General features: G+C 35.0%; 1 protein-coding gene across 4 annotated transcripts in view; it reads left to right on the top strand.

The window, feature by feature from the left end:
* The first annotated feature begins 472 nt into the window (after nucleotides 1-472).
* The window catches only part of LOC107654678 (cyclase associated actin cytoskeleton regulatory protein 2), a 23,811-nt gene continuing 10,500 nt past the window's right edge, over nucleotides 473-13,783 (top strand). The window contains exons 1-4 of one of the 4 annotated variants that reach the window (XM_016441861.1): nucleotides 476-769; nucleotides 4,840-4,970; nucleotides 6,274-6,374; nucleotides 9,800-9,877. In XM_016441861.1, coding sequence (XP_016297347.1) covers nucleotides 4,850-4,970; nucleotides 6,274-6,374; nucleotides 9,800-9,877 — 300 coding nt within the window. In that variant the 5' untranslated portion in view covers nucleotides 476-769; nucleotides 4,840-4,849. Of the gene's footprint in view, nucleotides 770-4,839; nucleotides 4,971-6,273; nucleotides 6,375-9,799; nucleotides 9,878-11,861; nucleotides 12,090-13,783 lie in introns of those variants that run through there. The other 3 variants (XM_016441860.1, XM_016441862.1, XM_016441864.1) reach the window with 3 other exon arrangements.

Raw genomic sequence — 13,783 nt, forward strand, 5'->3', positions numbered from 1 at the left:
TTTCTATAAAATTTTTATTTAGTGACAGGTAAAACACTAAAATATTTACTTATCCTTGCACCTTGAAAACAGCAAGCATAAACAATCACTATTAAAAACAAACAAACAAACAAACAAACAAACAGAAAAGTTAATATTTTACTATCTGACCTAATATGGTGATATTTAGGGTTTAGCTTTTTTATGTGTGTGTGTTTTTTTTTTACATGACAAAAAAGTGGCTTGAATACTGACTTTTTGGCACACAAAAGTATATTATTAATAATGTTTATGCTAATAATATGCGTTTTATAATTTGCTTCAACATTTATTATTTAAAAAAAGCTCAAAGATTATGCCAAGCTTTTATTTTTCCAGGAATTTTGACACTTGTAATAAAACTATTCACATATAGATAGAAAAACACCTTCTGAAATTCATTTAGTGGCATTCAGTGTCATATTTTCATATTTACTCAATAGGTGGTTGCTATTCTTTCAGTATATATTACTGTCATTCAAGGTGGCACAATCAAGAGTCAAGATGTCCTTAGAAACCTTCTCAGTCGAACTGTCTCGCTGCTCTATCTAGGCATCTTGATGTAACCTTTCTCTGATTCATCCTTCCCAAATACGGAAGTCCCGGAAGCGGCTGCCCAAGGCTCAGTTGAGTGACAGCAGGAGAGCGCCGGGGACGTCTGGACCAGACCGCCATAGCCGAAACACATCTCGCTTTTTCTAAAGAAAACGTGAGAGTAAACCCCGGATCCCTTGTCAGAGGTAATATTTGGGTAAGAATGACTCTGTCTCAGTCATGTTATGTTTCCAGGTCGTTAGCGGGACGTTTTGGGTCGCGCCTCGCGCTCTGAGCGGGTGGGAGGTTCTCATGGAAACGTGCGTTTTTGTGTTTGGAGACACGCGCACTCGCTGTGCTGGCAGCAATTTGGTTTGAACTAGCACGATTTTTAGGTTGCAGCAGTGGTGTGTTGGTGTCAGAGGGCAGGGTGCCTTATCTTTTCACTAATTGCAGGATCTGTCAGTTGTCATATCAGCGCGTGCAGGCGTCTGCTGCCTGTGGGATAGAGATGACGACGAGACGGGCTAGTTACTTTAGCTCTGTTATTAGACATGCCATGCGCTACATTTCAAGTGATGCTGTCTAGTAGCAATTCTTATATGTTAATATTATTATAAATCAATAGGGTGACATAGCCTACTCCCCTTGTGTGCTTGTATATTGACTAGATTTCAGAACAATTAATATTCCTTTTTTTTAATATTATTTTATATATATACATAATATGTGACCCTGGACCACAAAACCAGTCATAAGTAGCTTGGGTAGGCAGGCTTTATTTGTAGCAATAGCCAACAATACATTGTAAGGATCAAATTGATTGATTTTTCTTTTATGCCAAAAATCATTCGAATATTAAGTAAAGATCATGTTCCATGAAGATATTTTGTAAATTCCCTACCGTAAATATATCAAAACGTAATTTTTTATTAGTAATATGCATTGCTAAGATTTTCATTTGGACAACTTTAAAGGCGGTTTTCTCAATATTTCGATTTTTTTGCACCCTCAGATTCCAGATTTTCAAATAGTTGTATCTCAGTCAAATATTGTCCTATCCTAATAAACAAAACAATACATCAATGGAAAGCTTATTTATTGACTGGTTTTGTGGTCCAGGGTCACATATGTCCCATCACCATATTTGCTCAATTTCAGAGCTTTGTTTCAAGAAAACATTTGTGCATTTGTATTATTTATTACAAAATATAAATTATGTAAAAATATTATAAAATATAAAAACAATATAAAATATAAAAAAAATGTAAATACTACTACCAATGATTTTAATGCTTGTGCTATATTAAATATGTATAGAAGTTATTTTTAATACAAATAGTAGATGCATTGGGTTCATGTTGATGATGATGATTTTGTTTAAACCAGAATCAGATTTATTGCCATGTATGTTTACTTAAACACACAAGGAATTTTGGAGATTTACGCAAAAAATTTAAAGGGGTCATATGATGCTGCTAAAAAGAACATTATTTTGTGTATTTGTTGTAATGAAATGTGTTTATGCGGTTTAAGGTAAAAAAAAAACACATTATTTTCCATTGACTGAACTTTTATATAGAATATATCTTTGGATTTGAGACTTTAGTCTTTGCAACTTTACAGATCTTCTTTATGCACCAAGAGCTTGTAACACTCCAAAGAGAAAGGAAAAATTTAAATCGCATCATATGACCCCTTTAATATAAATATGTGTGGACACAAAAGACAAGATAGCCAAAATATGCATGTAGAAAATAATCTATATACAGATACAATTTTGCAAGGGAATGTTAATAACAAAGGTGAAATTCAGTAGTAGTTGTCACCAGGATGTCGCAACTCCCACCTTTTTGGGAGATAGTCATCACATTTTGTCCCCCCTCTTCATAAAACATTTCTATACCCCTGGTTATTCAAACATGGTAAGTGATGTAAATGACGTAGATGCACAAACCATATTTCTTCAGAATATCCTCCATACAGCCCATGAAAAGATTATTAGTATCTATATTAGTGTCCCTACATAATTTCTTGAGAAGTTGAGCTACAGATGTCCATATATATATTTTTTTTAATTCCGTATGCAATCAGGGTGTTATTGAAAGGATGTCACACTGGCATTCAAGGCATATGCTTTGAAATGTTTATTAGCACATGAGCTCAGACCCTCAGTCACCTTCTATCCCCTGTATCCGGGTAAAGCATTGCTCTGCATTTAGAGTCTGAGAATAGACATTCAGAAATAGATAAGAGTGCCTAGTAACTGCATCACTCCTGAAATATTAGTTCAGCATTTATCATGTTTAATGGCAGACTAACCACACATAGGCAACCAGGTTGAAGGCAGTATTTGATTTGACAAAGGCCTACTAGATATTTAGAGTCATTTTTTAGCCTATAATGCTGAGCACTGTGCTCAAGTCATGTAGCCACTGGTTAGATGATCTCTGCTTAAGCTGGAGGTTTGGTGCCCTGTGTTTTTAGAAATGATTCTGTCTGTGTCACAAGCTCAGGGCTTATTCTTCCTCTGAAAAGCCCAGCTGAGGCCCAGGTCAGGCATTTGGCAGGGCCTAGAGAATTCTCTAGAGAGATAACAAGATGACGTGAGCGTTTCCACACTGGGTCACTATTAATTACTGCTGACGTGTGTCACAGAGAGAGTTGCTCTTTTAGAAGCTACATGTTAAATGCAGCAAATACGGCTCATTTGTTGTCTATTCTCTCTTTAATGTCCAGGTGAATGAATCAGTGTAGTGTGCTGTTAGCTCCTAACTGCTATTGTATGATGATTGATTGTGTGAAGGTGGTCAGGTTATAAGTTGATAATATTGTTTGCCAGATTGTGCTCATTTGCGTGTTTGATTTCTATGTTATATCAGACTTTTCTTCCACTCCACTGTTTTTTGTAACGGACATATAACTTCCCAGTTGAATCAGAATAATTGTTTAAATGTGTGTACATAAAGGGAATCTACAATATATTCCTTCACATATTCACATTATTCACATTACAGATTTTTATTTGCTCTATTTCACTTCTTGTAAACCCACCAATGCATTCTTTAATAAATAATAGAAAAAATAGTATTGAGTATGATAGTCAAGTTTGCTGCCTTGATATGTAAGAGATCACAAAAGAGGTACTGACAGATGTGATTATTATTGTTCAATGATATGAACCAGATTGGATTATTAAATTCCACTTCTTTCCTCTAATAAGAATGATGATGATGACAAGATGTTTATTAGACTTCAAATACCAGCATGAGATTTCATTTCTGCCAAATTTGATTTCATCTATTTGATTTCGTATATGCAGATGTTAGCCAAAACAGTTTGAAATAGTGAAATATTTGATACTTTAGCTGATACATTATTGCTTTTTTGACTTAGTGTATGTGTGTATGATATGTATCTCTCTCTCTCTCTCTCTCTCTGTGTACACACACACACACACACACACACACTTTAAGTCAGTTTGATTTAATGAATAGTTTTTAATGAACATTTTTAATGACTAAAGGTCAGAAATGAAAGATGAATGAAGCAGGTCTAATGACTGATTTGATGGTTTTTTTTTTTATTAATAATGACTAATAATGACTAAAACATTTCAAATATAGAACAGAATTTGTATTTGCTGATCCGGTGCTCAGATGGAGGCTGAAACATGTGAAGATAGCAGCAATATTTATGGTTTGTACAGCATTCTGGTTGAGTTCTTTTCAAAGGGTTTTAATATGGGGATAATAAACATGTTATGTAATTAAATAGTTTGATAAACTGCTGATTTTGGACTGTCAACAGCACAGTTTGTGGCCTCCTCTTGACGCTGTCATATCTGAATTGACTGTTACATTCCTGTTAGGCAGCAGATGAGTATTGAGGTGTGGTCATGTGGACGGCTGCCAGTGAACTCTCCACGCCTTCATATACTCACAGTGTCTGTGTGAGTGCTAGATTTGCAGAAAGCCAATATTAGCTACTTTATCATTTATTATAATATATTAATATTATTGTAATAACAATATTTTTTTATATTTTTGATAGTGGATGTTATGATGGCAGTGACTGGCATCACTGGCAGACTCAAGAAAGTCAATAAAACATTCCTCATAATTATTGTTGTCAAGTTTCTCTGCTGTCGTTTGACCGTTACAGGGAGCAGACAGTGTTTTATTGAACAGACTGGTACTCAGGTCATGAAGTCCCAACAAATCAAACAGCTTTCATAGGCCATAACGGCCATTTAGCACAGACCAAGTGTTTGCTCTGTTTCTCCAGGACCGTTGACATGGAAACACTGGTTGAGCGTCTGGAGCAGGCAGTAATTCGTCTGGAGGCGGTGGCGGTCAAACTGCAGAACTGTCCTGGGGGTTTGGTCAACGGAGACATCAGCAGCATTATCAACGGAGGTATCATAAGTACAGCAGATTAGGGCTGCACGATTATGACAAAAATCATAATTGTCGATTATTCCCTTGAAATTGTAATTGCGATTATTAATTACGATTATCACAATTTACACTGAATGATGTTTATACCATTGTTTGATGCAACTACATGCCGTATTTTTATATGAAAATAAACAAGCTGAAAACACTCTAACTGAAAAACCTTTAGTGCTTTTCTATAGTATTAAGCCTCAAATGTCAAATATACATCGGATTGGTTTCTTCTTTAAATTATAGAAAAAGTAAAAATATGCATGGTATTATAATGTTATACTAAAACTAAAACTAAAACAATGGAAAAACCCTTAAGATTACATGTAGAAAGAAAAAAACATATCTTAAGCGTGCAGAATAACATAAATAGATTAATGACTTTTAATGATTAATTGCCACTTTGAACGATTACGTAATTGTGGCATCCATAATTGTAAACACGATTAGAAATTCGATTAATTGTGCAGCCCTACAGCAGATCCTGAATTATTCAATATGTTAATAGTTTTTATTTATAAAGCATAAAATGCTGTTGTGGTCTGTTTTGATGAGTCCACTGGGCATTGTCTGTACAGATTATCTTAAGGAGAAGACTTTTAGGGGATTTTTTTTCTTCATGGGAAAAATATTCTCATTGGAACAGAGTGGCATTAGCCTTGGCAAACTGCACATTGACAAAGTCTGAAATATATAATGGATATGGATGTCAGTGAATGGGATTTCTGAACTCTCTCTTCTGCTTCCTCCAGTCTCGAGTTTGTGTGTGCAATTCAATGTTTTCACAGTGTTTGTTTTTAGTGATAGATTATATTTAGTTTGACCATTTTTTTTTCTCCAAATTGTTCTACTTGAGTTATTGGTTCTGTAATAAATGATTTAAATAGTGGCATTATTACTAATAATAACAATAACATTAATACTAATAATAAGAACAATAATAATTTTAATATTAATTCTTATTTTCAGCAATAAGATTTTTGTTGTAGTTATTTTATTTGTCATTTTTTTGTGTCAGATATCTTAAAAACAACAAATAAATTATACACAAAATATGCTGGAGTCTGTAAATTGGGATCTGCAAATCATGTATCATCTGCTTGTCTTAAAAAAGAATATTGGTTGAACTCTATATTATATTGTCTTCATATATAAATCGAAATATCCACAACAATGAATGGCATTTCAAAGCATCTTCTGTTGGATGTGTTGCTTGTTCTGTTTATTCCGTTGAATAAATTCTGTTTTGTTGCTATCTCTCTTTGATTTTAAGGTGAATCCAAAAGCATGGAGTCATTCGACCATTTGCTGAGTGGTTCAGTGTCTGAATATTTGAGGACCAGCACAGCTATTGGTGGAGATGTGGCTAAGCATGTAAGTGCAAGCGTTTGTGAATATCAATGTCAATGCAGATTTTACAAAGAGACAGGAATTCTGACAGAAGATGAGCAGAGGTAGATAATATAAGAGTGAAGTCATTCTCCTAAGAGCTCTTAGTTTATAGAACCAAATGACTGCACAGACTCAGAGCCGTCCAACCGTCAGCCCAACAGTACAGCTGCTCCGGGAGCTCACAGCTGTTGCTTTCCAGGTTCACATAACTCTGCTATATTTGACAATTGGCTTTGTGCTCTTCTGTTTCCCTGCAGCCTTGTTAAATCCATTCGCATCATAACAAATGGAAAATGTTTTATTATAATCTTTGAAAAATGGAAAAAGTGAAGGAAGAACAGCTTTTGTTTGTCTAAAGCGTATTTACAGAGACAACTCAGCTTGTTTAAACTGCTTCGTATTTTTGCTGCAGCAATGAAGTGCTGTATTAATGTCTTGTTATTAGACTGGAAAATTACTGTTTTGCTGTGTTATTTTATTAAAGGGGTCATATGATGCTTTTTTAAAGATCATTATTTTGTGTATTTGGTGTAACAGAATATGTTGACATGCTTTAATGTTCAAAAAACAAATTCTTTTTCAAATACTGTACGTTATTGTAGGTCCTCTATGCCCCGCCTCTCTCAAACGCTTCGTTTTCTACAAAGTCCCTCCTTCCGACAAGCGCAGTCTGTTCTGATTGGCCAGCTGACCCAGTGCATTGTGATTGGCCGAACACCGCAAGCACTCGTCGGAAATGTAACGCCCCTTACCATAATCGCGAGCTTCATCTTTCAGAATAAATGTAAAGACAGTAAATAATGTCATTAGTTTTACCATCAGTTCAAGCCCGAAAGGGGAACAGACACAGTAATAATGCAGTACACAAGCAGCGGTTAAGACAGCTGACTCTACTGTAATGTGACGCTGTATCTCTCTCTCTCTCTCTCTCTCTCTCACACACACACACACACACAGCTTGTAACACTCCAAAGAGAAAGGAAAACTTGAAATCGCATCATATGACCCCTTTAAGAGAGGTTATATTAACTACAGAATTGTTATAAAATATTTCAAAAAAGTCTAAGAGTAATAAAAAAAACACGTCTGATGGTGTTTTTTTTTTCGAAATAGAGTATTATATGTTGATCAAGGGTGTTGACCAAAAGTACAGTAAAAATAATATTGGGAAATATTAACCATTTTATAGTGTAATATTTTTTTTAAATGTTCTTTATTCCTGTGATTCATTATAATATACTGCTTTGGAGCTCAAGAAACGTGTCTTCTTATTGTTAATGTTGAAAATGTTTTTTCTGCTTAATATTAATGTGAAAACTGTGATACATTTTTTTTTCAGGATACTTTGATGAACAGAAAGTTCAAAAGAACAGCATTTATAAATACTCTTTTGTACCATTATAAATGTCTTTATTGTCACTTTTCATTTATTTAATGCATCCCTGCTGAATAAAAGTATCCATTTTTTTTCACGGTAATAGTTTCTTTCAAATACCGAAACTTTTGAACTGTAGTGTATCTTAAAGGTCACTCTTTTTGCTTAGGAATTTCGAGATCTCAACAATGTCACACTGTTTTCAGATTTGCCGAAATACAAAAATCTGCAACCAAGAAGATTTCAATATGAACTAAAAAATGTCTCATCAGTCTCTTGACCAAGCTATTGGCAATTGACAATAATTTTATAATAAGATAAACATTAAATAAAATGTCCTGGTCATTATCTTCATCAGAATTAATGTGCATTTGCTCCATAAGAGCCCTTACCATCAATCATTTGTCAGCAAGTGTTTCTGTCCCATCTGTCCTAACACTAGGTACTTTTCAAGTTAACGGCCTGCAAACAATAACTGAAATGTTAGGGCTTCTTTTTGACTGACAGTACATAACGGTCTGTATGGCTTACATTTCATGTCCAGTCGCTACCGATTGGTAACTAAAGAGCTGCTTGAGAAATGAGGCGCTGGACAATGTACTTAGTGTACACAGAGGCACAGTGGCTCATTCTAGTGATGGAATGTAATATTATGAGAAGAGGGAGAGAGGATGGGTGAAAAGAGCAGAAAGAAAGTGGGAGAGGGATGTATGTGTCCTCTTTGTTAACACTGGAATCCTCCTCAAGCTCAACTCTAGAGAGGAAACGTTTCTCTTTTGGCCTAATAAGAGATGAGAAATGGCTCTTTGACAGTGTGTGAGTGTGTGTGTGCGGGATCTTTTGCTCAGTGAAAAAAGAGACTGTCTGTGCTAAATGTTTGTGGGAACTTATCATGGTCTGTTGGTCTGTGTAGATGTGGTCTTTTGGGGGGTTTTCAAACTTTGTAATGCCAACAACGTCCAGATATGATGATCCCCTAAGGACTCTCTTCTTAAAATATAAAGGCAGCTGTATATTTTCACGTATACAAACCCATTTATAGTGTGTAAAATAGTAAGTTTAGTGTAAATAAAGACAACTTGTCATTTTCAAAAATAAATAATTGGCTTTTGTTTTTTTAATGTTTTAAATATAATATGTCAAATATTATATTTTCTATATCTGTTTAAATAATATTATATAATACAATATTTATTTAAATAATATGCAGTATAGAAAAAAGTCAGGGGTCAGTCAGTTTTCATTGTTCCAAGATTCCAAGAAATTTCAAATAAATGGTTAGCACAAAATTATTAAACAGCACTGTTATCAACATGATTATAATAAGAAATGTTTCTTGAGCACCAAATCAGCATATTAGAATGATTTCTGAAGGATCATGTGACACTGAAGACTGCATTTAGGCGTTTCTCTAACTTTGGTACTCTATGTACCCAAGGTTGATTTTTATATAACAGAACTTTTTATTATATAAAGGTCACAGTAAATCTTTCTTCAAATCTTTCTACCTTAATTTTTGCTGCTTCTCAAATGCCCTTTATGGATGTTGTTTCATCATTGTCCTAGAACCAGACTTTAAATCTTAAAATCCATCATAAAAATATTTTCACATTCTAAATAATATGATTAATAATAGGGTTAATTTGAAAACAGGGTGAAATATACAAAAAAAAAGATTGACTTTAATTGAATGAACATTATATTAAAGAAAGCAAAAAAGGTAAATATCACTTGTGAACAGAATATATTTATATATTTACATGAATATGTTTTATATATTTATTATTTACATTTCACATATTTATTAAAAGAATGTTATTATGAGCTTTTCAATTCAAAAAGTATGCAAAACGTGCAAAATCATAATTTAATTGTGCGTATACATAAAATGCTAGGTGAAACTTAGCCTTCGCAAGACATATTGCAAAAATGTTCATAATGTTAGTTCCACCACAAAATGCTATTAAGTACAATACTATTACAAATATAAAATAAATAAATTTGTTGTTGCTTGAATTTTTTTATCCAACAGGCAGAGATGGTGAGCAATGCCCTTCAGGTCCAGCGTGCTTTCCTCAAAATGACCATGACACATAAGGAGCCGGCAAAGGTATAACCAAACCAATATATCTGCTTATGATTTCATACGTTTCAATTAGATGTAAACTTACGACATGTAACATTTCACAGTTTTATGGTCATGAAGTAATCCAGGGGTGTCTTGGAGGGCCGCTGCCCTGTAGAGTTTAACTCCAACCTCAATTAAACCGACCTGAACCAGCTAATCAAGGTCTTCCTAGGCATACAAGAAACTTCCAGGCAGGTGTGTTGAGGCAAGTTGGAGCTAAACTCCAGGACCGAGTTTGGACACCCCTGAAGTAACCACTTGCATTAAAGCACTGTTAGCACATCTCACACTACAGAGTTTGTCATATTTAAAGCACCATAATAACAATGTTTAGCTTGACTAAAAGTGCCTGCTGGGAGAGTCTCTTCAGCAAATGACCCATATGACTCTTGAGTCTGTGCAGTCTAACAGATGTCTACCTGAAATTTAAAGTTGCGATGAAACATATGTCTGATCAGATCTTTTCTTCTGTATTGTGACTAGTTTGAGTGAAGCGTAAGTCTCAATATAGAAGAAAAGTGGGGTGCTTTTATCTGCTGGTTGTTGATTAGATGGATGCAAATTGGTTAAAGCCTAAAGAATGCTACTGTTTTGACATAACCACAGACTAAATGACTGAAGAAGTTAGCATGCATCACTAGAGACTAGAGAGATGTCTGTCATTCCTCTGGAAGATGGACTTATGGCATTTTGATTAAGTCCAAAAAAAAAAAAGTAAAAAAAAAACAAACCTGAATGGATGAATTGTCACAATGAGATCAATGTATTGAATGTATTTAGAAAATAGTTAGGGTGCATTTTCATTTCATGTCGACTGTAAAGATCACCAAAAGTGAGATTTCTGTCATTATTTTCTCACCCTCGTGTTTCAGATTTAAATGTAATTTTTCTTATGAGGAAAATGAAAACAAGTCTTCTTTTTTCCAGGTAGAGATTTTCCAAACAGATGGAATAATGGACCTAAACTTCAGGGTTTTTTTATATCACACAGCTATTGTGTGCTTTTGAAAACTTGAAATCTTGTGTTTACCACTTTAATGTTTCTTTACTGAGTAAATAATGACAGAATTTTTACTTTGGGTGAACTGTCCCTATAAATTAATAATTCACCCAAAAATTAACATTTGCTGTACATTTACTCACCCTCAGGCCATCCAAGCTATATGAGTTTGTTTCGTCATCAGAACAGATTTGGAGAAATTTAGTATTACATCACTTGCTCAACAATGGATCCACTGCAATGAATGGGTGCCGTCAGAATAAGAGTCCAAACAGCTAATAAAAACAACACAGTAATCCACACGACTCTAGTCCATCAATGAATGTCTTGTGAAGCAAAAAGCTGTGTTTAAAAAAATCAATTAATTTAAACATTTTAACATTAAAATGTCACTTTTGACTAAAATACAAAAAGTCTACAATGAAAAAGTCAATCCTCTGTTGTCCTCTATCATCAATATCCACCAACATACTTGTTTAAAACTGTTTTGGAGTGTTTCACTTGTTAATAACTTCTGAATCAGACAACTTTTTCACTGGAGAAATCAATATTATGGAAAGAGGACTCTTATTTTAGCCAGAAGCAATGGTTTAAAGTTAAAACGTCTTGATGATTTTGTTTATTACAAACAAACAGATTTTTGCTGCATGAGGTTATTGTGATATTTTTATCAGCTGTTTAGAATCTTATTCTGACGGCACCCATTCACTGCAGAGGATCCATTGGTGGGCAATTAATGTAATGCAAAACTTTTCAAAATCTGTTCCGAAGAAGAATCAAACTCATCTACATCTTGAATGTCTTGAGGGTGAGTAAATTTACACAAGATTTTAATTTTGGGGTGAACTGTTTCTTTAAGGGTGATATAAATTCAGTGCTTTTCAACTTAAAAGCTCTGTTCCGCTGTAATGCCGAACTCTTACTCTCCTCCATACTATTCTGAGCAATGTGGTCAGCCATGCGACTACGGTTTCTGTTCACATAGGGATTACCTCTCCCATTTTAAAAAAATGCCAATGCGACACATTCCCAATACATTCACACAGTAGCCAGGGGGAAGTGCAGGGGGCCAGCGTGATGTCATGTCATCGGACTTTGGTTCACGTTGCCCAAACAGGAAGAAGATCTCAGGCCAAAGGCTACTGGACAAAAGTAGGATGGAGAATCAAACACTGGATAATAAACACACAAGTGGTAGGAAAAGTGCTGTAGCGGAACTGTTTGTGATATTTAGTGATGTTTTTCTGTTTTTTATTTCGATTTTAAAAGTGATTCCGGTTTAATTTGAACAAAGATTCAATGTTTACTGCACTCAATGTGATTTACACAACTGAGGGCCAAATCTCTGATCTGTATGTGACAAACTAATGGCCGTTGGCAGAAAATCCCATAAGATGTTTGTCTTGCACCGTTTGCGCAACAGACATAAATTATACCTTAAATCATGCAACTTATGGAGAATTGTGTTATTCCTTTTCTAAGCAGACCTAATGCTTATTATAAGGATCCTATCCTAAAAAATCCTATATTGCATTGAGGAATAAAGTGACGTGACATGTGGCCAAGTATGGTTCCATACTCGGAATTAGTGCTCTGCATTTATCCCATCCAAAGTGCACACACACAGCAGTGAACACACACACACCGTGAACACACACCCGGAGCAGTGGGCAGCCATTTTTTGCTGCGGTGCCCGGGGAGCAGTTGGGGGTTCGGTGCCTTGCTCAAGGGCACCTCAGTCGTGGTATTGAAGGTGGGAGAGAGCGCTGTACATTCACTCCCCCCACCTACAATCCCTGCTGGTACGAGACTCGAACCCGTAACCTTGGGTTATAAGTCTGACTCTAACCATTAGGCCACGACTTCCCAACAACCTTGCAGCAACAATCTCACGTTGTAGTGGTTATATCTAACAATTAAATAAAAACAAATAGCCACAACTGCAACGGTCAAATGCATTGGTGAGGATAGGAGGGTATTTCTGCAAATGGATTCACACAAATATGAATGGAAAATCACTCAACCTGAATTAGATATCCTAAGAAAAGACTGGCGACGATCTCTGTAGTACTCTACTGTGCGCGCATTTGCACCAGCTCAGCCTCACAATAATTCTCAAATACATTTTTTTTGTGTGTTCATGCATATATAAATATATCCTTCAAACATTCTCTCAATCACACACACTATGTTTAGCCATTGTTCCTCTCCATCAGTAGTGTGAAGTGCGTGTAGCTCCCAGGAGGGATGCTGGACAGTTGCCCTAAACCTCTGGCTTTTCTCTCTCTCTGAATATGTGTGTGTGTGGGACTGTGCTTGCATTCTGTGGCTTTTTATGGGCATGTTCTATATTTGAGCCGGTGTGTGTTTGTGGCCCAGGTCACGTGACGGGCCTGTCGCTCGGTGAGGAGTGTTTGTGTGGCCTGTAGACCGCAGCTGTTTCTCTCTAATTCCTTTTATAACAGAGTTGTTCAGTGTCAAAATGCATCGCACCGTGACTGACCAAGATGTCTGTTCAGAGGATATTTATCCATATCTTAAATTCTGGTCATTTTAAGTAAAGTGTAACTTCCATAGTTCATATATGTGTCCAATTATTTATCTAGAATTTTTTATTTTTTATTTCATTAAATTACTTCATTCAATTATGTAATTTAAATTAAAGTGTATTATGTAGTTTAAATACATTTCAATTGATTTTCTCCACAGATATACAGCTTATGTATCCAATTATATATCTGGAGTTATTTTATTTTATTACATTATTTAAATTGAATTTGATATTATTTAAATACATTCAAATATATATTTTAAAATCATTTTATACATATATTTAAAGTAAATTAAACCTATATATATATATATATATATATATATATATATACAGT

The sequence above is a fragment of the Sinocyclocheilus anshuiensis genome, unplaced genomic scaffold (genome assembly GCF_001515605.1).
Source record: "Sinocyclocheilus anshuiensis isolate Anshui unplaced genomic scaffold, SAMN03320099.WGS_v1.1 scaffold195, whole genome shotgun sequence".
Classification (NCBI taxonomy): domain Eukaryota; kingdom Metazoa; phylum Chordata; class Actinopteri; order Cypriniformes; family Cyprinidae; genus Sinocyclocheilus; species Sinocyclocheilus anshuiensis.